This window comes from Cynocephalus volans, chromosome 8 (assembly GCF_027409185.1).
Source record: "Cynocephalus volans isolate mCynVol1 chromosome 8, mCynVol1.pri, whole genome shotgun sequence".
In the NCBI taxonomy this organism is placed as follows: domain Eukaryota; kingdom Metazoa; phylum Chordata; class Mammalia; order Dermoptera; family Cynocephalidae; genus Cynocephalus; species Cynocephalus volans.
Window position 1 is genome coordinate 21418796 of NC_084467.1, and position 25191 is coordinate 21443986.

The window sequence follows — 25191 nt, forward strand, 5'->3', positions numbered from 1 at the left end:
GTAAGAGCTTTATTATTAAGAACTTTCTGATGGTCGGAGTAGTTCAAACAAGGAAATGTGTTGTCCTGTGAGACAGAAAACATGTTTTCTGGGAAGGACTGAGCAGAGAACTGACAGTGCAGAGAAGGGAAACTGACTAGGGGCCTCTCGGCTCTAATATTTAGACTCAAGTTTGGGGAGTAAGATTGGCTAATTCTTTCTTAGCTTAGCCAAGTAGAGTTTTAGAGAAGGAACAAAGATCAGTAAGATAAATGGGAGTAGGAAAGTGATTCCAAATGGAGAGAATAGTTTAAAAACGGGTGCAGTGTGCATAAGATAAGTCTGGCTAATCTTGATGGACTAGTGGATTGTAGTGTAAGAGCTTGGACCCTTGGCCCTTTTGACTTGAGGTAACTCACCAAATTGTTCCAGGCCACAGGTTTCTCCTCGGTGAAGTGAGGGTCTCTTTAGTTTTTAACTGTCATTACAACCTTTTCTCCTAGATTATACTCCCAAAAGGCTTTGCAACCAGAAATCTTAATGGAAATAAATGGAGGTAGTACCTCTTCTGTTATTGTTGTGTGATAATAATTACCACAGTACAGATTATAGACCTTTAACTTTTAGGCAGGCCTGGTGCCTGTGTCAAGATGAATTTTTTTTTCTCCCTCATTTAATTAAAAAAAAATTTTAAGTGCTTAATTAAAAACTATTTCAAACATTCAGAAAAATTCAGATAATAATATAACCACTAAGATAAAAGTGATGTTTAATATTTTGCTATATTTAATTTTAATCTCTTTTTAAAAGAAATAAAATATTGTAAATACAGCTAAAACCCCATTCCCACCTCTTCTTTCTTTTTCTCAGAGGTAACCACTTTCTCAAAATTGCTGTGTCTTTCCTATTTAACTTTTTGTACTTTTCTACGTATATATCTATAAATAATGATTTTTTGTGTTATATTTTACAGAAATATCCTACTGAATGTATATCATCTTTCAACTTCTCTTTTTCACTTATTATTGTTTTTAAGATTTCTCTATCTTGATGCATGTAAACCATTTAATTGGTATTTCATTGTATGAATAAACCACAATTCATCTATCCATTCCCCTACAGAAGAACAGTTAGGTTGTTTTGACTTTCTTTCTATTACAATAGAGTTGGAAGGAGTATCCTTGCCCATGTCTCCTTGTGCACATGTGCAACAGTTTCTCTAAGGTTTTGGAAGTAGAATTGCTGGGTTGTAAAATATGAGCATCTTCAATTTTAGACTGAATATGCTCACTTTTGCCCAGGAGTCCAATCAGCAAATGAAAATAGTAGGATCAGTGACCACCTCTGCAGAGCCTGTGATCAACTGGGACATCATCTCATGTTCTTAGGAGAGAAAAAGCAGCTGCATTCACTGTTGCAAGCCTTATTTGAATAATCTTTATCTGCTTCCAAAAGCCAAACCAGAGGTTATTGGAATTGGTCACATAATTAAATATTAACCCTATACAATTATTGCTTCTGTAGTGTCCTGGACAGATGATTATACATATTCTTGAATACTATCAGAGACAGATTTCACAACCTCCCAAAGTAGCCCAGCTCTATTGGTTAGAAAACTCTCCCTTAGATTAATCTGAAAATATCTATGGCTAGGAGATGTGTCTTATTTTGAACTTAACCTTCCTTTGAGTCTCTGTTTCTTCTATGAAAAATGGAAGTAAAAATAATACCTAACTCATAAGGTCGTTGTGAGATCAAGTGAGTTAGTGTGTGTAGATATATATGTACACATACATATACATATATGTATAGATATTCATGCATGGAGAGAGAGAGAAAGTACAAGAGCAAGTGTGAGAGCATGAGTAAACTGGTAGGAAATAACCAATAAATAGTAGCTGTGGCTAATATTAATAGTCGTCTTCCTGTCATCTACTCCCTACCAACAAAAGTTTATTCTTTTTTTTTTTTTTTAAAAGATGACCGGTAAGGGGATCTCAACCCTTGGCTTGGTGTTGTTAGCACCACGCTCAGCCAGTGAGCAAACCTGCCATCCCTATATAGGATCCGAACCCGTGGCCTTGGTGTTATCAGCACCGCACTCTACCGAGTGAGCCACGGGCCGGCCCAACAAAAGTTTATTCTGACAACGAATATTTACCGAGTGTCTGCTATGTGCCATAGACTGTGTTAGGAGTCACAGAAACATCACCCACACTTCTCTGTCAGTATTCCTAAAATCCTCTGTGACCTTGCCAGCATAGAACGAGGGTCTAAAATGGGGGGTCTGGGTTTGAATAATCTCGGTTTTAATCCTAATCGTACCATTTCCTAGCTGTGTGATTGTGGGAGTGTTACTTAATACACTGGTAAGCACTTATCTCCCACAGTAAGTTCAATAAATGTTAGCTATTATTCAGTTTAATTGACCCAGTGACTTTAACCAAGGTTGCAGCTGAACCTGGGGAGCTATGGATAGATAATCTCAAAGTTTTCTTCTAGTCCCAAACTCTGTGATATTTTATATTCAGTGGAACAGCTGTAGGGGAGAGGTCAGGAGGAATGACCTATGATATTTTGGGGGGAAAGCCATGAAAGGCTTTGTGAGCTGAATTCACAAGGATATGTTCTTACTCCTCCAAATGGGGAGAGATCACCCTTTGGGAGCTCAAAGAATAATTCGTACTCATGAGCAGAATCAGAAAAATCAAACAACTCACGGAGTGATAAATATGGGACAAACCCTATAAATACTAAGTATGTATATTCTGTCCTTCCTGAGGGTGGGTATTGCATGGTTCTCACAGGAGGAACAGGCAGTGTTCAAAGGCTCAGACTCTGGAGTCAGGCAGATCTGTGTTTGAATCCCAGTTTGCTTTCTTATCAGCTCTGTTACTTGAGCAAGTTGCTTTTAACCTCTTTATGCTTCAGCTTCCTTTTCTGCCAAACACACAATAGCACCTGTCTAAGAAACTGTATCCAATACAGTGCCAATAAAAGTAAATTTTTGTTATTGGCACCCTATGGATGAATGACAAGTTTCTCTTCTTAGAAGGTGACGACAGTGTCTTCCTTTTCTGACTTGAGGCTCCTCATGGGTCTGGCCTGGTCTCTGCCTTAAGTTAGGCGTAGTGCCTCTCTTGTCACCTTGGGAACTTCCTCCATCAAACTTGGGACTCCATGCTGCCTCTCTTCCTGAGAGGTGGGAACAGCAGTGACTCCACCAGACTCAGATGGACCTTGTCTCTCCCATCAGCCTGAGCATTCTGAGTGTGTATGGCTGACTCTCCTCCAGTGTAGGATCGATTCCCCTTTATCCTCTTCCTTCAGGTCCAGGAGATAAGAGTGAGGAATGTGCTACTTCAGCAGCTCCCCAGAGCAGAAAGGAGTAAACTGAGGCTTGGCTCGGAGGTGGGGGGGGCGGTTGGGACCCTCGCCTGAGGGATCTCGCAATTCAGGGGCTCAGAGGAAGTCTTGAGAAGCTCTTAGGAGGCTGTGTGGGGGTTGGGGGGACAATGGACGAGTGTGAGGGGGGAGCAGAAGCAGGCAGAGGGAGCATTTTACGCGGTGGCGGAGTGGGAGGTGCGTCCAAGTAACTAATGGCAACCGGGCGGGGTGAGCCCGCTCTGCAGGAGCTCCTCGATAGGTAAAAACTACGACTCCCAGGATGCCCCAGGCCTTACCTCGGCTTTCCCGCCAGCCCACTGGCTGCCGGGCCCGCGAGCGGCGAAACGGATTGGCCGTGGCGGTGCAGGGCTCCCCCACTAGCAGGTTAGTAGGCGCCGCCGGCAGCAGACGTTGACCGGGCGCGGAGAGACCGCGGGGGGGCCCGGCTAGCCATTCTGGAAACAGACCGGCGCTGGCTCCGTAGCGTAGCCGCCGGCTGTGAGACGCGGGGCGGGGGCGGAGACTGCGTGGCGCAGGCGCAGTGCAGGGCTTCTCCTGGGTCCCCAGACAGCTGGAGGAGATAAACAGAGGAGGAGGGAGGGGAGTGCGTGTGTGAGAGCGCGCGAGGGAGTGTGAGTGTGTGTGAGCGCGGGTGTGAGGCGGTGCGCAGGGGCGGGCGGAGGCGCTGTCCGGCCCCGGCCAGGCGCCGGGCGGGGAGCATGGGAAGGGGCTAGAGCTGCCTGGGTCCCCCAGCCCTCTCCCCGGGATCCGCGCCCCCCCTCCCGGGAGAGGGGCCGGGCCCCCCGGACGGACATGGGCTCCTGAAGTTGCGCCGCTGCTGGTCTGGGGAAGAGACCTGACAGGTACGGGTCGCGCCGCCCCTTGCCCTCCGCGGGCGCCGAGGCGGGGACCGGCTCCTGCAGCCTCGGCAGACGGGCCGCCTGCTTTGGGCCGGCTCCAGCCATGCCGGCCTGGGGGCCTGAGCCCGCTCGCCTCGGGGCCCCTGGGTGTCCCGAGAGGGGACAGGCCTCGCTGGGGCAGTGGGCAGGGTGAGCCGAGGGCAGGGTGGGTGTGGAGGGCTGGCCGGGACGTTGGGGGAAGGCTTTGGGAGTCCCGGGAGGCTCTGCCGGGGGAGAGGTGGAAGTCGTCCCATCCCGGGACTTTTTTGCGGAGTTTTTGTTTGACATCTGATCTGGCGCGGGTCTCAGGAAGAAGGGGGCAGGTGGAAGTGCCGGGAGGGCAATGCTGACCTGACCTGCTCTCTTAGTTTCCTCTCTCTCTTTCTCTGTATGTGTCCGTCTAAGCTTCTGGCAGTCGCAGATGCCTTCAGTGGCCTATCCAGGCACCAAACTGAACTCTGCCAAGGTGTTTCCACCAGGTGACAGTAGCGCCCGGTACAAAGGGCCTATACTTGGGAATGGTCTATTTAGTACCCTCTTCAAAGGCTAAATAGGAAGTGAGGAGATAGAAGAGAGGCTTCAAACCAGCAGGATCCAATTCTTGTTGCTGAAAGCTGCAGTGGGACGCCCTCTTGCCAACCGGGTTGAATTTGCTTGGTGCCCTCTGGCTATTTTACTCAACGGCAAAGATGCTGTCTCCCCAGCAGGTGTACTACCAGGGTTTCTAGAGAGGAGGTATTGGGACTTATGACTGCTAACAGCCTAATTTGACTATTTCCCCCAAAGTTCTTTTCTTCTGTGACTTTCTTTAACCTTCTGAGCAACTTTAAAGTTTTCCTCTCAAGTTTATGAGTTTCGAAGCCTGGTAAAGGGACTGCAGCTTCCCCAGTCTTTCCAAGGATGGGGTGGATGGTCCGGGTAAAGTGGCAGTTAAGTGTCCACTTTTTAACAAAGCCTGAAACAGTTTTGAGGAGAAAACTATTCTAAGGGTGTCTTCTGACTTCAAAGACATTAAGAAATCCTCACCTAGGGCACAGGTATGCCCACTGGTCTGCACTAAGATTTTCTGTACCTTAGAGTCCTTGAGTGGCCAGTCTCTGCTCACTATGGTGAATGAACTACGTAAGGCATTTTCTGATTTGAGTTCTGGCTTATTCTTCCTTGTAATTCTTATGTCTTTAGAGGGATTGAATGGAATCTTTGCCGTTGAGTAAAATAGCCAGATCCTCTGTTACAGACCAGGGAGCAACTAGTGGGGCTCCTTTGGGCTGAATCTGGGACTAACAATGGATTTCTTTATTGTAGGTTGCTGTATTTCATTGGCAGAAAACAACCTTTCCTGTCATATTTTGTGATCATGCTGCTTTAAATCTAGGGTCCTACTATCCTTTCTTCTTTTGAGCTATTTGGGGTGCTTATGTTCAAGACACATCTGAATTGTAGAAATAGATCAGTGCTTTTGGATCAACTCTGCAGAATAATTGAGCAACAATCCATATTTCGGCCTGGGACTCCTTCCTTGACCGTCACTGAGAGAAGGAGAGAATTTGGGTAACGATTATGATGATGGTGTTAATGACAGTTTGCCAGTTTTGAGTTTTAGAGTTGTCACACAATTGACAATTTGTCTAGCTGCAAGGAATTCAGTATTGACTCATTGGGCATCCTTTGTAGAGTGTTTTCACATACCTGGACTTCAGGATCTAGAAGGACACAACTGAAGATCTTGAAGCTCGCTGCCAGGCATCTGTGGATTTTGAGGGCCAATTGCTGCGGAAGATCCAGACTCTTGACTTGTTCAATTGTTTGTTTGTTTTTTTTTCTCTCTTTTTAAATTAGGGAATATGGCTCACATGTGCAGTCCTGAGTCTCAGAGAGAGAGTCATAGACAACATGTAATATGGTGATACTAGCCTTTTGTTTAGGTCACTGGTTTAATGGTCTGTCCTGTTTCCTTTCTTCTTTCATCCTTACCTTTCCAGATCTTCCGCTGCATCTTTGAGCTGCCATTGCATATTGATGGACCCGCAGAATCCTTGGGCTGTGCTTTCTTCTTAGCCAAGTCCTGGCAGTTGCCACCAGAAACTGGTCCGTTAGTGTTATGTTTAATTCTGGCTAATTTACTCAGAGATATTTACCAGTTGGAATATATCCTAAAAAGTGATTTAACATTTATTGAGGGTCTGGTATATGTTGGGCTTGGTGCTAAGTAGTATTCTTACTTTATCTAATTTAACCCTCATGACTGTCCTGTGAGGTGAGAATCATTTCCCCTATTATACAGATGAAGAAACAGGTTCAGAGAAGTTAAGTAACTTGCTTAAAGTCACACAGGTAGTAAGAGGAAGGATTGGAATTCATACTGATGTCTGTCTGCTCTGTGATATTGAGCTGCCTCTGGGACTGTGACATATGAGGAAGAGCTGAAAGGACCAAGGCTAAGAGCCTTGGGGAACATGATTCTTGCCTTCAAATACCTGAAGAATTGTCATGGGGTAAGGGAACTGGACTTTCTCTGTGTGATTCTAGAAGGCTGCCCTAGGATTAAAAGAGAAATTCCAAGAGGGTAAAATTTGGTTTGATAGGAGAGAATTTGACTTTCTAAAAACAAAATGGGCAGACTTGTGAGGGAGTGAGTTACCCATCATTGGAGGTATTCAAACAGAGTTTTGCCAGTTTTTATCAAGGATGCGATAGAGGGGTTCATACTTCTGTAGGTAATTGAACTAAGTGATCTTTTAGTATTTTAAACTCTGTGATTCTGTGAAAATGATATCAAACTACCTGTCTTTGATCTGTAAAAAAAAAAAAAAACTAATATATATTATGTACTTACTATGTACCAGGCACTTGCTAGATGCTTCTGCAGTACCTCATTTAATCCTCAGAAATCCCTTATAAGGTGGGTATGATCTCCACCTTACAAATGAGGAAAATGAGAAAGTTAAGAAATATGCTGGACGTTACACAACTAGTAGTGATAGGGCTGACATCTGAACCCATGTCTGCCCCTTCTTAGCTGTGTAACCTGGGATAAATCATGTATCCTCTCTGAGCTACAGTTTCCTCATCTGTAAAATGATGCTTATGACAGTGCCTAGCTTATAGTGGGTTTATGAGGACAAAATGACATAATGGATGCTTTTCATGAGACTTCACTGATAACCCTCAAGAGCTAGGGCTTGAGGATAAAGGAGTACAACTTCATTGGCTTCCTCAGGGTGAATTCAGGCCTGAATGAAACCCTGAGAGTTATTCTTTGTGCTGTTAGTAATAGCTGCTGACTCCTCGAAGGGCTTTGTGGTATTAGTGACTAATACTTAACAACTTGAAGCCTGAATAAGGGGAGGATGCAGCCGACAGGTCAGAGTACAGGAGGTAGTGTCAGAGGCCCAAGGCAAAGAAAATTCTGAGACACTGCTCAGGGGTCACCATTTGCATTTTTATATTTAATATCTCCTTTTAGGATGAACAGGGTCACAACTACTAGAGCTGTGACAGAGCTAGATGCCAAGAATAATGATCCTTAATCCTCCCTGTAGCCATCTGGGGAGGTATTAACCCCATTTTCTTGGGGGGGGGGTGAGCAGGGAGCAGGATCAGACCTCACCCAGGGAGCTATCCAGGGGGTTCTCGAAGGCAGTGTTAGGATCAGGACACTGGTAAAATTTTTTCCTTATTTATAACCCGCAGATTCTGTTTTCAGAAAGTATAAATGCTTATCCCTGAACCTTTCAGAACCTTTCTCAGAATGGGAGCCAAGCATTCCTGGTCGGGGAGCTTTGTTAGTTGAGGCCTGAGTGTTTGTAGGTTGATGGCTTACCTGGTTCTCTCCTGAGTCACACGTTTGGATGTTGCACAGCTGTGACTGAGTTAGAAAGGGAGTACTTCCAAATTGATTGCCTTAGTTTTCCTTGACTTTTCTGCTAGGAGTAGAGTTAGAGGGTAAAACTTGAAAGGCTTCCCAATGAGAGGCATATTGAATTATGACAGGATTCGGAAAGATGCAAGTTAAAGGCAAAATCCAAGACTCAGGATGCTATCAAATAGTGAGAGAGGACAGCATTATGAAAATATGTTCCCTTGTCTCTTTCTGTTCCCTTACACTGCCTTAAGGAAATTGCGGGCCTAGGAGAGAGCAGAAAAATTAGCTATAATCCGAAAAGCAAAGTTCTGAAAACATTCAGGAAAAAATTTCACAAAGCTCAAATGGCAATGTAGAGTCCATTCAAACAGATGTCATGGTGAGTTTTCATCCAAAGCCTCCTAGAAAGTGAAGCATTTCTCAGGATGTACTTCCACAGAGAAAGCATCAGTCAGTCCCATATGGGATTATTTGAGCCAGGAGCCTCAAAGATGGCAAATAGCTTTTCCATAGATGCTTTGCTGATGGAGCTGTCTCACCAGCCACACCTTTCCCCAACACTGTCTTCACTCCAGCTTACCCCATGACCCTCAAGTGGCACTCTTTAAATTTGTGTGTGAGATCAGGAGAGTCAAGGCAATTTTGATTCCTTAGCTTAATCCTGAGGAATGGTAAGAGTTTCGTTTAGGCAAGACTGCTTGGACATGGTCTGGTTAAAGATAGTAATAGTGATTACTTTTTAGGGGCAAATGGCCTGGGCCCTGGCATCAGGCTATCTAGATTGACTCTCCATTTAATAACTGTGTGACTTTGGCAAATTAACTTTTCTGTGCCTCAAATCCTGCATCTGTAAAATGAGGATAATAATAGTATCTGTCTCACACAGTTGTTATGAGGAGTCTGTGAGATAACATTTGTAAAATGTTTAGAATGTTCGATGAATGTTATTATGTACCAGGCTCAGTGTCAGGCATTTTACATGTGTGCTGTTCCATTCCTCATCACCTTAAAAGACAGGTATTATCAGATTAGGAAATTGAGGTTTAAAAATGATAAGTCACACAGAAAGTAGGTGGCAGAGCTGTTATTTGAATCTTAGGTCTGTTAGATTCCACAGCCCAACTCTTCATTTTATTATGTTACTGCCAATGACTTTTATGAATTGAAAGTGCAACTCAGTTCTTTTATTTTTTTAAATTATTATTACTTTTTTAAAAAAAGATGATCGGTAAGAGGATCTTAACCCTTAACTTGGTGTTGTCAGCTAACCAGCCATCCCTATATAGGAATCCGAACCTGTGGCCTTGGTGTTATCAGCACCGCACTCTCCCAAGTGAGCCATGGGCCAGCCCTAAAAGTGCAGCTCAGTTCTCAGTTTGTTGCATTCTTGTTCTTTTCTGTAGGATTGCTCCAGTAGGAAAACCACCACAAACAGAGTAAAAGGAAATTCGTATATATCTTTTGCATAATTTAGAATTTTGAAAGGGGGTCAGTTGTCAACCTGGCTAGTGGTACCTTCCTGCTGTGGGAGGCAGCATGTCCAGAGGAAAGAGGACACAAATGATTTAGTTTCCATCTCTGGTGTGCTGCTAACTAGCAGTGTCTCCTTAGAATCATAGGACAGTGTCATTGTAGTTCATCTCAGAGTCCACCTCTTATTTTACAGATGGAGAAGTAGACTGGGAAAGTGAAATGCCTCACTCAGACTCATACAGCCAGGTAAAGGCAGAGGCTGGCCTGGAGCAAAAGACCCTAGATCCCAGTCCAGCGCTTCTTCCTCAGTACTATGTTGTGTTGTGCTTCAGTTCTTTTTTGTTTAATGGGGATAGTAATAGCTTTCTAGCTTCCTCAGCGGATTGTTGTGAAGTTCAAATTAAAAGCATGAACAAAAACACTTTGATAGGTATAAACCATTGTATGTATACAAGGTAGTCATGCTATTATTCATTCAGCAAGTATTTATTGACACCTCCTAAGCTCACATCACTCCTGGGAATCCTAGAGACTCAATAGATGAATGAGACGAAGAGCTGGCTCTCAGGATGCTTTTAGTCTTTTAAGGAAGAGAAGCCACATAACCACAATTCAAGGTAGGAGACAGATGAAGGAAAGGGTAAGAACTAAATTTTCTCTTCATAAGTTGTGATTTTGAAGTACAGAAAAGAAGAAAGGGTTTGGAGGCTTTTCTGTCTTACTTCTTTATAATTGAACTATATTTATAATTCACCTATCATAAAATCTGTTTTGAAAAATACAATTAATCAGTTTTTAATATAGTTACAAAGTTGTGCAACCATCACCACTCTCTAATTCCAAAACATTTTCATCTCCTAAAAAAGAAACACATACCCTTGAGCTATCACCACCCACCTTCTTCCACCCCCCACAATAAATCCCAACTTCTCCCTTAGCCATAGGTAACCACTAATCTACTTTCTGTCTCTTTAGGTTTTCCTGTTTTTGACATTTCATATAAATGGAATCACGTAATATGTGGTCTTTTATGACTAGCTTTCTTCATTTAGCATAATGGTTTCAAGTTTCATCCATGTTGTAGTATGAATCAGTACTTCATTCTTTTCATGGCTGAATAATATTCCATTATATGGATATGCCCCATCATATTTATCCATTCATCAGTTGATGGACATTTGGGTTGTTTCTACTTTTAGGCTGTTATAAATAATGCTGCAATAAACCTTCATGTACAAGTTTTTGTGTGGACATATGTTTTCAGTTCTCTTGGGTATATGCCTAGGAGAAGAGTCACTGGGTCATATGTTAACTCTGTTTAATTTTGTGAGGTGGGGCTTTTCTTAAATGATTTTTCTTTTGCAAACAATACTGTCACTCGCTCTTAGAATTTATAGCCTACCGTTTATCTGACATAATCCTCACAGCAGCCTTGTGGAGTAGGTACTATTATCTCTGTGTAACAGATGAAGAAATGGCCAGTGTTTCTTGAGTACTTCTTGAGGCAGTGGTCTAAGTGTTGTACAATGCATTTTCATATTTAATATTCCCAGTAGCCCTATGAGATAGATATTATAACATATACATACCTACAGGTGAAAAAAAACAGGGGCTTTAAGAGGGTAAGTAATTTTGCCCAAGATCACACAACCTGGTAAGTAGCAGGGCCAGATTGAAACTCAAGTTTCTTTCAATCCAAATCTGGTTCCTAACTGCTATTTCTATATTATTATAAGAACAATAAATGTTTACTATAGAATATTTGGAAAATAATCAGGAACAGAAAGAAAAAAATATCATCTGTCTTCCTACCAGAGAGGTGACCACTGACTAACATTTTTGGTGCATATACTTCCAGTTATAGTATAAATATGTATACTTTTTGATTTGTCTTTTTTTCCCCTCAAAGATGGGGATGGCCATGTATGTGTCTTGCTAACTATATATGGTTAGTGATTTTACATTCATTAGTTATCTTTCATGTTTTGAATGACTCTATAATAGAAAAGAAAGATTTATTATGAAGAATTCCAAATATATGCAAAGTAACAGAATAAAACAGAATAATGAACCCCCATGCACCCATCAACCTATTTAACAACTATCAACATTCTGCCATTCTTGTTTCATCTACACCTCCCCCATCCCACTCCTCCCCCCACATTTCACCCCCATTCTATTTTTTTAGGTAAAATTTACAAATATTAAAGTGTACTAATCTTGATTGTATAGTTTTGATGAATAGATATACTCATATAGCCCATACTTTAATCAATATATGGAACCTTTCTGTCACTCTAGAGAGTTCTCAGGTGTCTTTTCCTTATGAATCCCCAAGCCACAGGCAAAACTGTTGTAATTTTTCCCCCCACTGTAGTTTTACCTGCTCTAGAACTTTACGTAGTTGGAATCATATAGTATATACTCTTTTATGTGTGGCTTCTGTCACTCAAAATCTGTGAGATTTATTCGTGTTGTCTGTATTATTAGTTCCTTCATTTTAGCTTTTTTTAAAAAAAAAATCTAACAACTTTATTGTGATGTAATTGACATACCACACCATTCACCCATTTAAGGTGTGCTATTCAGTGGTTTTTAGCTACTCACAGATGTGTGCAATAATTACCACAGTCATGTTAAGAACATTTTCATCACTTCCAAAAGAAACTCTCTACCACAGTGAGATACCACTTTATACCCAGTAGACTGGCTATGATTTAAAAAAAAAAACAAAACTAAAAACAACAGAAAATAAGTGTTGACAAGGGTGTAGAGAAATTGGAAGCCTCATACATTGCTGGCGAGAATGTAAAATGGGGCAGTCACTGTGGGAAATAGTTTGGCAATTCCTCAAAAAGTTAAACAGAATTACCATATGACCCAGCAATTCCACTCCTGGGTATATAACCAAAAGAACTGAAAACAGGTACTCAAACAGATATTTGTAAACAAATGTTTGTAGCAGCACTATTCACAACAGCTGGTGGGTGAACACTATGTGATATATCTATACGATGGAATAGTATTCAGCCATAAAAAGAAATGAAGTTCTGATACTACAACATGGATGAACCTCAAAAACACTATGCTTAATGAAAGAAGACAGACAAAAAGGTGACATATTGTAGAATTCCATTTCAGTGAAATACGTAGAATAGGTAAATCCGTAGAGACAGACAGCAAATTGGTGATTACAGGTGCTGGGGAGAGGAGGTAATGGGGATGGAAATATTTTGGAACTAGCTATAGATGGTGGTTGCACGTTGTGAATGTACTAAATACCACTGAATTTATACTTTAAAATTATTAATTATGTTATACGAATTTCACTTCAGTTGAAAATGAAAAGAAACCCATAGCCTTTAGCTGTCACTCCTCTATCCCCCCATCCCCTCGAGCCCTAAGCAACCATTAATCTTTCTATTTCTGTAGATTTGCCTATTCTAAACATTTCATGTAAATGGAATTATATAATATGTAAGCTTCTATCACTTAGCATAATGTTTTTAAAAGTCATCTATGTTGTTGCATGTATCAGTACTTCATTCCTTTTTATGCCCAAATAATATTCTGTTGTGTGGATGTACCACATTTTCTTTATCCATTTATCAGTTGATGGATGTTTGAGTTGTTCTGCCTTTTGGCTGTTATGAATAATGCTGCTATAAACATTCTTGCTCGGACTTTTGTGTGTAGTTCCTTTGTTTTTAACAAAGTCATGTTTTTCTTTCTGATCTTACATTTGAAAGCTAACAGAGATGATAAAGACATTCTACTCTCTGTTCCCACACCAATCCTACAATGGAATCTTCTTCTCTGGTAGGGAAATAAGGGAGAAATGTTGAAACTCATGCTACTGGACTTATATAACAGGAGTTACCAGGTTTTAGTAGAATTCAAATTTGGTTAACATCTGTTGAACACTTACCGTGATCTGTGTACTTTTACGTACTTTCATACATATTTTATCATTTATTCCTCACAACAACCCACTGAAGTAGGTATGAGCATCCCTACTTTACAAATGAGGAAATTAAAACTCAGATTAAGTAACTTGCCTAAGTAGGTACTAATTGGCACATTGAGGGAGCTGGAATTCAGGCCTACATCCCTAAGTATTTTAAGTCTACTTCTCTTTCTGCTACATTATCCAGAGCTAACCAAGGACTATAGTACACATGAAATGGGTGGTTCCTCATGTTTGGAGACTACCATTCAATCCTTTGTTCCAGATGAGTAATCTTCCCAGATGTCCTTTTTCTAAGGCTTGTTAACCTCAGGCTGTTATATTACTGGTACTCTTTGCATTATGAGAAGAATTTCTCCAAATGGAGCTGTTAATTTAATTTCATTTTCTTATTAATTTCCTTTATAATATCAGATATGCACATAGAAGAAACTTTCCCAGGAGCCTAAATTAAAAGTTTGTGGAAGGGATGGGGTTAAGTGGTAATCTGCTAGGCATTTTAGAGCTCCAGGAATAGAATACCTTTTGGGAGGTATAACATCTGCATAGCAGCTCATATTTTCTTTATAACATTATGTTCATATGTTCTCTTCTGTGCCTTAGGTATTTTTATATTTTTCGTATTCCCAGGTCCCAGAAATCAGCTTCTTTCTTCCTCTTTTTCACTGAATATCTACTATAGCTGATCTGCAATATCCTAAATTACATTCTTAAACTTTTGTTCTCTAGCTAGAGAAAGTTTTTGTTGAGATTTCCTATTCTGCAAACAAATTATCCCTCAGTTATTAGAGCTTTAAGTGTGAAGATCAGGGTATTATTAAGTTAACTGTGTTCTTAAAATGGAGAATACACATTAAAAGTTATTTGTGACCTGTTATAGTCCCCATTTTCCATTAGTGATTTCCAAGTTGTCTTTCTCACTCTATCCTCCTATGTTTAGTTTGTTTCCTCCACTGTCATTTTTTTTTCTTTTTTGTCTTTTTCGTGACCGGTACTCAGCCAGTGAGTGCACCAGCCATTCCTATATAGGATCCGAACGGTGGTGGGAGCGTTGCGGCGCTCCCAGCGCCGCACTCTCCCGAGTGCGCCACGGGCTCGGCCCCACTGTCATTTTTGTGCTTTCTTCTAAGATGTATGAATAAATGAGTATAAGCAAGATTTAATAATATATTATTCCAAGTTGTTCCTTCTGTTTTTGTTTTTCTGGCAGCTGGCCAGTACAGGGATCGAACCCTGGACCTTGGTGTAATCAGCACCATTCTCTAACCAACTGAGGTGAACAGCCAGCCCCTGTTATTCATTCTGAATTTACTTTCCTAGCTATTGTTTTTGGTCATTCGGTTAAGTTTCTTTCTCAGTCCCTCTGTGGTGCTCTGATTACAATGGCTTTGGTACAACTGATATTCAATTAAGGTCAACTATATTGTGTGCTCTTGAAGAGGAGGGTCTGTGTCTGGCTTGTTCTCTGTTGTATTTTCTTGAAGTCACTAATTTCAGCCTTTTTGCCTCTTGGTAGAACTGAATATTATGTTATTTGCATACTGCATCAGAGATAGAAATCCCCTTGATGTAGCCTTTTGTAGTGTTTAATCATATATGTAACTTCCTTATGTTAATTCCAGATCTCTTGTGCATATCACTCCATATCTGAGTCCTTGACTATTTCAGAGCCCTCCTTAAAATAATGTTTTTTAATTTGACCATGATTAGATCTCCTCATCTTCAACTATTGATTTATTGATCTGATTATTTGTGTTTGAGAGACTTTTGGACTGAAGTATGAAACTAGTTATACCTCTTAGTAGATTTAAGGGCATTTCCCTCTTGATGTGAACCTTTTAAATAATCTCTACTTAGAAGTATTTCCAGTTATGCTTGTCTGCCTGTAAAAGTATGTGGAAAGGCACTGAGTCTCTGTTTCCTTGAGAGGGGAGAAGGTAGGCCATGCTCCAGGAGGAACTATCTGCCAGTATGCTATCATTCCTTCTCAGGATGGGAGCAGTAATATTCATCAAAGTGCTAACTAGGCGTTAGTTGTATTAAATTTGACATTTGGTTTTTTAAACCTCTCCCTACCAGTCTGATATTGTTTTAAATCCCAATTTCCACTTTACCATTTACTTCAATTGTGGCTTCCTACTTGTCTGTTATCTCTTTTTTCTCTCCCTTGTTCCTTTTAGTATTTCCAAGCCACACACCAATCTTTGCTAAAGCCCCTTACCTTTGATTCTGAGCTCTCTTAGTATAGGTACTATGTCTTTCACCTCAGTATTTCCCCACATCTAGCACAGTGTTTGGTACTTGGTAAATGCTCAGTTAACATTTTAAGAAGACTAATGAGTAGTGGCACTTTAGTTGGCTCTTTTGGTGGATTCTCATAGTGATTGTTATTCTAGGAAATTACATACCATAGTGGTTAAGAGCCTGGACTTTGGAATCATACAATCCTGGGTTTGAGTCCCTACTCCAGCTCTAGTTTATTAGCTGTGTGACATTTTATAAATTGTTTCATGTCCGTGAATCTATTTCCTTATCTGTAAAATGATGGTAGTAGTAGTAGCATCTACCATACAAGATTTTTGAACCACTTCTCCTCTACATCCTTAGCACTCTCTCCCCAGAAATGTCTTCCCCTAGTTCTTTGCTGCTTCTTGTCATTCTTGTTTTAGCTTAAATGGTATCTTCTCAGAGACCCCCTCTGTATCAGGCAGGATTTGTAGCTCTAAGCAACAAAAACTAACTCTGGCTGATTATTGAAAGGATATTAAGGAAACTCACAAAACATTGCTGAAGAGCCAGGCTTGAAGAATGGGCTAGAACAAGAGAAACTAGGCAGCACCGGGACCCACAACCAAAATCGTTTACAGAACAAGTTCAGAGATGACAACGCTGCCATTACTGCTTACACCACTTCCACCAGCTGCTCTGGACCTTAATGGCACTGTCGCACCCCTTGCTACACCCTAGCATGGACTCTTTGTGGTCCTCTGACTCTGTGACACTAAATTTCAATCCAAGGTCCAGGGTAATGTGTCTGGTAAGCATAGCCTGGGCCATATGTGCACACTTTAGCTGCAAGGGAGCCTAAGAAAGGGAATCTCCGTCACCACTGTTCCCACTTCTGGTGGGCTCTCCTTCCTACTAGACTCATTAAATGGAAATTCCCAGAATAAGAGAGGGTCCAAATGCTGAGCAGCCATGAAACTCCACAAATGTCCACTAAATTTCCTTTGACCTTAAATCTAAAAATAGCCAACTAGTCACTCTTGTATCAGCTTGTTTTATTGTCATCATAGCACTTTTCATTACAGTATATTTTCTTATTTGTATCATTGTTTATTGTCTGTCCCCTTCTGCTAAAATGTATGTACCATGAGAGCAAGGACCTTGCCTCTTCTGCTTACTGCTGTATCGCCTGGGTCTGGAACAGTACCTGTAATATGGTAGAAGCTTCTTGTGTTCATTTTTTAGGTAAATAAATGGATGACTGAATATAAAGCACTTAGCAAATACCTGGCACATAGTAAGTACATAACATTTGGCAACTTACTATTTCTTAGCAGATTAAAACATTTATATTCTTAAAAGAAAAAAATTTTTGGTGGCTGGCTGGTGCAGGGATCTGAACCCTTGACCTTGGTGTTACAACACCCTGCTGTAACCATGTGAACTAACTGGCCAGCCAGCAAAAACTTTTGTCTTACATTATTTCACTTGACCTCCACAGCAATCCTCTGAGAAAAAGGGTACTGGGGGTAAGGAATGACCCTTTTTCTGGGGAAGCATTATGTTTGTTACAGTGCTTCCAGTGCCTGTGAGTCACAGCAATGAGTGCAAGAGTAGGAGAGATAAAGAGACTTGAGCAAGGTCACACAACTGGTCTTATTTAGTAACAAATACACTCAAAGCTTTGGTGTTATTTCCATTATAATAAGCCTCACCCCATATTTTTGGTGATTGCAGGAATAGTATTGTTGCTTTGGCTTTGACCATTATATCATAGACCAGAGCTATAGACACAATTGCAGACCAGTGTTTACCTTACAGTAATTTGTTCAAATTCAATTGGGGGGTGGGCAGGCAGCTGGCTAGTATGGGGATCTGAACCTGCAACTTTGGTGTTAGAAGGCTGTGCTCTAACTGAGCTAATTGGTCAGCCCCCAAATTCACATTTTTAATTTGATGGCCAAAGGCCCCTGGAAAAGCCATCATGAAACTATAATTGTTCTCAGATGGTATTCCTGGATGTTTTTGGTGCTCACAGGGTTTGTGACCCTAAATAATGCCAGCGACTTCCATATTTCCCTAGTAATGCTCCCTAAGATGCAATGCTGAATGGCTTCCATGTTGTAAGGGAAGGTTCTTGCCCTTTTAAGAGCTTATGGTCCCAAAATCGATCATAGAGGCACTAGCCTCAAAGAACTTAGGCTGAATGGGAACATATAATCTGGCAGCAAGTTTTTTCTTTTTTTTTATTTGACCGGTAAGGGGATCTTAACCCTTGACCTGGTGTTGTCAGCACCACGCTCTCCCAAGTGAGCTAACCGGCCATCTCTAAATAGGGATCCGAACCCGTGGCCTGGGCGTCACCAGCACCACACTCTCCCAAGTGAGCCACGGGCTGGTCCTGGCAGCAAGTTTTTTATTGTCTTACTGTGTGCCTAACACTAAAGGAAAAAAATACCTGCAATAACATAATGTTTAGATGTAGAGTTTCCTTTTTGTGGTTAACTGCCAAAGGAAAGGAAGAAGTCTACTCGCAGATCAGGTGGAGAAGGTGTGATTTCAGGAGAATGTGCTAGGAATCTGCAGAGGCCAGCTGGTGGGAGATCCAGAAGTGGCCTCGGGAGGTCCTGATATCTGGGAGCGTTGGCAGGGAGGCCTGGCGGGCCCTGAGAGCTATCTTCACAGCATGAAGAGCTGTCATGGGGGAAGAAAGAGGCGACTTCACCTATGTGGCTCTTGAGGTGGAACCAGGACCACAAGGTGGAGATAACAGTAGACAGAACTTTTTTTTTCTTTTTTCTGTCTTTTTATTTTACTTTTCTTCCCCCCACACCCCTGTTTTTTCCTTTTTTTGTTTTTTCTCTTCTTTTTCTAGAACTTTCTTTTGAAACCTAGTGGGGTTTTTTTTTCCTGATTACAAAATTAATATGCTTTTTTTTTTTTTTTGTCTTTTTGTGACCGGCCGCACCGCGCTCAGCCAATGAGCGCACCAGCCATCCCTATATAGGATCCAAACCCGCGGCGGGAGCACTGCTGCGCTCCCAGCGCCGCACTCTCCCAAGTGCACCACGGGGTTGGCCCCAAATTAATATGATTTTATAGAGAACTTTTAAAAATATCAAAAAATAGAAGGAAAAAATCACTCATACTATTCGTATCCAAAGGCAGCTTTTTTTTTTATATATTTCCTTTTTTAAACATAGGTGTGATAATAGTGTTTATTGAAAAAGCAGCATGTTATTATATAAACATTATATGACATAAGCATTTTTCTTTCATAATTAACATTTTTGATCTCTGTATAATATCATATGGCTATACATTATTTAGCCATTCCTTTATTATTAGAAACTTGGGTGGCTTTAATTTTTTGCTGTTATAAAATCTGTGATGAATATACTTGGGGATGAAACTTTATTTCTTATATTTTGAACTTTCTTATGGGAAATTCTCATAAATGGTATTACTTGGACTTTCTGTCACAGTTGTATAATGTAGGAATAGGTTGCTTCATGAAAAGCCTGAAAGAAAAGGATTTCTTTATTGGGTTGGGTCTTGGACACGGTCACTATTACATTTCCATTTCTCCGTTTGATTCTGTGAATCTGTTACAGTGTTGAGTGTTCTGTCTGTGATACTGATTTAGTTTCAGGGAGAGCCAAACTGAGGGTCAGGGATTTGAAGCATAATTAAAAGTTCAGATGGGCTCCACAGATGCATACTGAGCAAGTGAGACTTGATGTCTTTCTAGCTGTGTGCCTTGTTCTTAGTTTCAGGGTATGATTCCTTCATTCTCATAATCCAGTCCATTTTCTTGTGAAGCATACATGACTTCTTCAGTGTTTGTTCCAGTGTTTCCTGTGTCTGTGAGTCACTGTCCTCCCCACCCTTTACACCCATTCCAGAGGTTCTTTTAATACTGTGGAGCAGGGCTGGCCTACCGTGCCATAAATCACAGGTAGTAGCCAGTTCACAGGGTGGGCTGGTGGGCTATATTAGGGGGTGGAATCAGGGTTCTGAAGTCACCCTCTTCCATCCCCCAAGGTTTGATGATGTTTTTTCCCCAGGTAATTAAATGTGTATCTTGTGGACCTGGGCTTGGCTGGAATGCTCAAGGGTCCTGAAGATCCTTCTATAGTTTCCTTCTGTTGAACCCATTAGGAGAAGATGGCAAAAGTCAACATAACTAGAGATCTCATCCGTAGGCAGATCAAGGTAAGCAGCCCAGATCTCTGAATGAGAGCATGAGATCCTTTCTTCCCTACAGATTCATTTTACAGATGAAAAAACTGAGGTCTAGAGTCAGTGACTTGCCTAAAGTCACGTAGCTAGTTAGTGGCAGACCCAGGACTAGAGTCAAGATCTCTTGCCTCCCCCATCTTCTTTCATCCAAGAACATGAAATTCATGGAGACTCCTCTGTCCAAGTACTTGTGCCTGGACTGCTGAGATTAATGTAGGCTGGTGAGGTAGGAGAGCCATGAATGTGTTGTGCACATGCATGTACATGTGTTGGAGGGTGGGACACACAAGAGTAAATATAGCTTCTTCGTGTTACTCCAGCTGCTAAGTTGTACATGTAACAGAGCCTGAGAGAGTCTTAGTCCCAGTTCAGTTCAGATTCTTTCTCCTCTTCTTCAAGCCTCTGCTTACTAAAGCCTGCATCTGTCCTCTGCAGTTTGTATGTAGAAGACATTCCAATACCTGTGAGATGAATGGATGACTGGGCAGTCAATTTCAGTTAGTGAAGTAGCTTCATGCTTTGTCAGGAGCCACAGAGGTTGAATGGAATAGACTCAACTGAGGCATGATATGCTTCTATTGTAACCCAAGCTAGAGACAGAAGTTTAATCTCACCACTGCCCAAATTAACTTCCTTTAGTTATTTGACCTCCCTGTGCCTCAGTGTCCTGTTGTTAAACGATGATAATATCTGGTTGCCTGTAGTCTGATCTTGCGAATGAAATCTGAATGAACATGAGAAAGTTTTTTGAAAGGGCAAGTGCTAAAAAAAATTTAAACTAAAAAATTAAAAACTAAGTGGCATGCAGCATAAACTATGGTCACCATCCAGAAAGATCGAGTGTGTTCCTCTACATGAGCCATGTACTCAGTGCATATTAGTCTATGTGTTTTGTATATTAATCCCTGAATCCTTTTAGCTTTGTCCATTTGTGTTTTTTGGGGGGGAGGGGTTGGTGTGTGATTTCATTAGACTGGGTGGCCCTCAAGGACAGGGATCATTTCCTGGAGGCACAGATTCTGCAGATTATTTTTTCCCTTTGTGTACAATATGTGTCTTAAAGATGATGCCTATCCTCTCTAACCTAAATATGGAAACATTTTTTATTTGTTGTTTCCAATTTTCCTTTTTTTCCCTTTTGTTTTAAATTTTATTTTCGCCTTTTTGTTTTGTTTTCTTTTTAAATTCAATAGTACAAGGTAGTGCTTAATTATATACTTTCTTCAATTATTATTCAATCCCTGCCCAAGAATAGCAAGCTCCTGCAGGAGGTCAATTCCTTGTTATCTTTTCTAGCTCCTGTGGTGCCCAGCATGGGGCTGGATATATAATAGGCACATAACAAACTATGTTGAATTGAATCAATGAAACATGAGTTTGTTTCTGTCCTCCAGGAGCGGGGTGCCCTGAGCTTTGAGCGGCACTACCATGTCACTGACCCCTTTATCCGGCGGCTGGGCCTGGAAGCAGAGCTGCAGGTAAGAGATCCAGTTTGCACCCTGGATGCAGATGACTGCTCTCCATTCTTTGTCTGCAGAGAATCCTCTTGGCATTATTCAAAGCATAGACAAGTTTTTCTCTGTGGATCATAACTGAAGATTACTTCTCTCTCTCTCTTTTTTTTTTTTTTGGTGGGGGGAGATACCTCTCCTTTTATTAGACAGTTTTATTAGGCAGCTAAATCTGAATCAAGGTCAGTGATTAACATGGTCACATAGAAATTATTTTTTGAATATATTATTTGCTTTGTGCTTTGAAAAAGCTTATTAAATTACTTATCACTATTTTTACTATTGACTTGGACAATGATGATTCTTACGTGTATACAGGAATTTAGGATTTACAGTGTTTTCATATGCATATACACATAATGTATACGTGCACATGCACACACAGACATATACACAGACACACGTAACCTTTCTCACTTTAGTTTCAATGCTGTGAGGATGTAAATAGGGAATAAGTATTTATGGGGGAAAAAAAAAAGCATGTTTGGAAAAGCCAGCCACCTTGTTGAGGGCTGCCCTGTCCATTCTGTGGAGGGGCCAGGCCTTTGGTCCAGAAGTTCAGCTTTTTCATTGTATGCTACATAGTCACTACAGAATGTTAGTTCCATTCCCTTTCCTTCCTCAAGATCATGTTGTTTTTCTTTTAAAGATGACTGGTAAGGGGATCTTAACCCTTGACTTGGTGTTGTCAGCACCACGGTCTCCCAAGTGAGCCAACCAGCCTTCCCTATATAGGGATCCGAACCCGTGGCCTTGGTTTTATCAGCACTGCACTCTCCCAAGTGAGCCATGGTCCAGCCCAAGATCGTGTTTTGAATACAGATTTTAATTGCCTTACCCAACTTAGTGTTATCTACAGGTTGAGTAAGAATTCCCCTTGGTTCCTTCAGGTTAGCATTTGTAAGTGATCATATCGATCTTAGAAAAAGACTAGAAGGAAATTTATTGAATATTAGCAGTGTTATCTTGAGGTGGTGAGATTATAGATAGATGATTGTTATTACTTTCTTCTAATTATAAATTTTTATCCATTATAAAATATAACTACATTAATAGTAATATGGAAAAGTTTCAGATCCCCATACTGGCCAGCTGCCAAAAAAAAAAAGAAATAGTAATATGGAAAAGATAGGAAAAAATAACTTCTTAAACCCATCTCCCTAATACAATTACTATTAGTATTTTGTATACTCCTTTTTATCTCTTACATGTTTTTACATAATTGTAATCATACTTCATATTGAATTTTGTATTTTTTTTTCAAGTTAACATATAGTAATCCTTTTCTCCATGTTACCAAGTAGTCATTACAACTTTTTAAAAATTAAAAAATTTTTTTCTGGTCATAGAAGTAATATATATCATAGTAGAAAATATGGAAAAGATAGAAAAATATAAGGAAGAAAATAAAACCACTTTTAATTCTACCATGTAGAGATAAACATTGTTAACATATGGTATATTACTTTGTGTGTCATACAGCAGAATCCTAGTTAAGAGACTGTGCATTGGAGCTGGGTAAATTTACTTTCAAGACCTGTCTTCTCCACTTACTAGCTATATGTCCTTGTGAAAGTTACTCCTAGTTTTCCTGATCTATAAAGTAGAGCGATAATTAGAACAATTGTGACGATTAAATGAGTTGATTTGTGTAAATCACTTAATACAGTGTGTGGTTCATGATAAGCTGGTTCAATAAGTAATAATTGTGATTCTTAAGTCTTCCATTTTTTTTCGATGCTTATGTAAATTTTTTTTTTTTCTTTTTTAAAGATGACTGGTAAGGGGATCTTAACCCTTGACGTGGTGTTGTCAGCACCACACTTTCCCAAGTGAGCAAACCAGCCATCCCTATATAGGAATCCGAACCTGCAACATTGGTGTTATCAGCACCGCACTCTCCCAAGTGAGCCACAGGCCGGCCCCCAATTTTTTTTCTACAAAATTGGGCTCATACCATTTAGACAGTTTGGTAAACCCTTTTATGCTTTTATGTCACGATTTTTTCCCATATCTCTAAAAATTCTTTGAAAACATACATTTTAATATATTTTATTATTTATGTATTTTTATAGTTTCTCCCATATGGGATGGGGCATATTATTTCCCTCGGGACATAACTCGAAGTACATCCTTCTAGTGCAGTTGGGGTTAGGGATGGGGAGGAGTGGATTTTACCCCCAAGAGAACATTTGATAGTGTCTGAAGACAATTTTGGTTGTCAGAACTAGAAGGATACTACTGCTGTATGGTGGGTAGAGGCCCAGGATGCTGCTAAATATCGTACAGTGCATAGTACAACAAAGAATATGCAGCAACGAATTATGCAGTCCCAAATGCCAATAATGCCGAGGTTGAGGAATGTTGCTCCAGCTGGCTGGGGTGTTCTCCTTTCAGCTGTGCTTCTACCTAACCCAGGTACTGTCTCTACCATCTTTTTCTGGTTTGATAGCTTCTCCCAAAATAGACTTGCAGAGCTCTTTAAATATAAAACTGGATCCTCTGTATTGTTTCCCATGGTCTGAAATTCAAGTACAAAATGATATTAAGAGAAACTGTTTCAATTTGCACTTTCCTAAAGGCTGCCTTGGCCAGGACATATAGTAGAGTGGTGCCTGGCATGAAGGAATGCACACCAGTTTGCAGGTTTAAAAAAAAAAAGACCTAGTTTAAATTCCAGTTGTGCCACTAGTGAGACTTAGAGAAGTGAGAGCAGATGGAAAGAAGACTGGGAGAAAAGTAGGTTTGGGACAGATCAGGAGTTGAACATGTTAAATTTGAAAGCCTGTTGAATCGTCTTTTTTTGCTACTGGCGGGTATGGGGATCTGAACCAACCATTGACTTTGATGTTATCAGCACCACTGAGCTAACCAGTCAGCCCTTGTTGGATAGTCTTATGGAGATGTCAGGTAGGCAGTTGACAGTACTAATTGAGAGAGAGAGCTCTGGACTATAGGGAGAAATCTGGAGACTTTGAAAGTCTATAAAGCTTTAGAAAATAGGTTCTACGACTTAGCTTTGAGGGACTCCAGCTTTCAGAGGTTGAATACAAGCTAAGGAGATAAAAAAGATGAAGAAAGAGTAGTCAGTAAAGTAGAAAGAAAAACAAAATCAGGAGAGTGTAGAGGCCAAGAAATGAGAGTATTTCAAGAAAGGTGTGAACATTGCTTCCAAGAGGTTGAGTAAGATGAGGACAAGACAATGAGGGCAGTCTTTACCTGAGCAGTTTTATTGGAGTGGCAGGAAGAAAAGCTAGATTGGAGAGGTTGAAGAGTGAATTGGGGGCCGGCCCGTGGCTCACTCGGGAGAGTGCGGTGCTGATAACACCAAGGCCACGGGTTCAGATCCCTATATAGGGATGGCCAGTTTGCTCACTTGGGAGAACCTGGTGCTGACAACACCAAGTCATGGATAAAGATCCTCTTACCAGTCATCTTTAAAAAAAAAAAAAAAAAAGAGTGAATTGGAGGTGAGGAAGTGGCAACAGAAAGTGTTGACAACTCTTGAAAAGCTTTTTTACAAAAAGGAGCAGAGACAGGGGGCAGTAGCCAGAGGCGTCTATGGGATCAAAGGAGGGATTTACAAGAACGGGAAGAAATATTAAAGCACGTTAGTATGTTGACAAGAGAGGGAGGGGTTGC

General features: G+C 40.9%; 1 protein-coding gene across 2 annotated transcripts in view; it reads left to right on the forward strand.

Annotated features, from left to right (window-relative positions):
• Positions 1-3937: 3937 nt before the first annotated feature.
• The window catches only part of WDTC1 (WD and tetratricopeptide repeats 1), a 59073-nt gene continuing 37819 nt past the window's right edge, over positions 3938-25191 (forward strand). The window contains exons 1-3 of one of the 2 annotated variants that reach the window (XM_063104718.1): positions 3938-4229; positions 19864-20011; positions 21433-21516. In XM_063104718.1, the coding sequence (XP_062960788.1) occupies positions 19964-20011; positions 21433-21516 (132 nt within the window). In that variant the 5' untranslated portion in view covers positions 3938-4229; positions 19864-19963. The remainder of the gene's footprint in view (positions 4230-19863; positions 20012-21432; positions 21517-25191) is intronic. The other variant, XM_063104719.1, reaches the window with a different exon arrangement.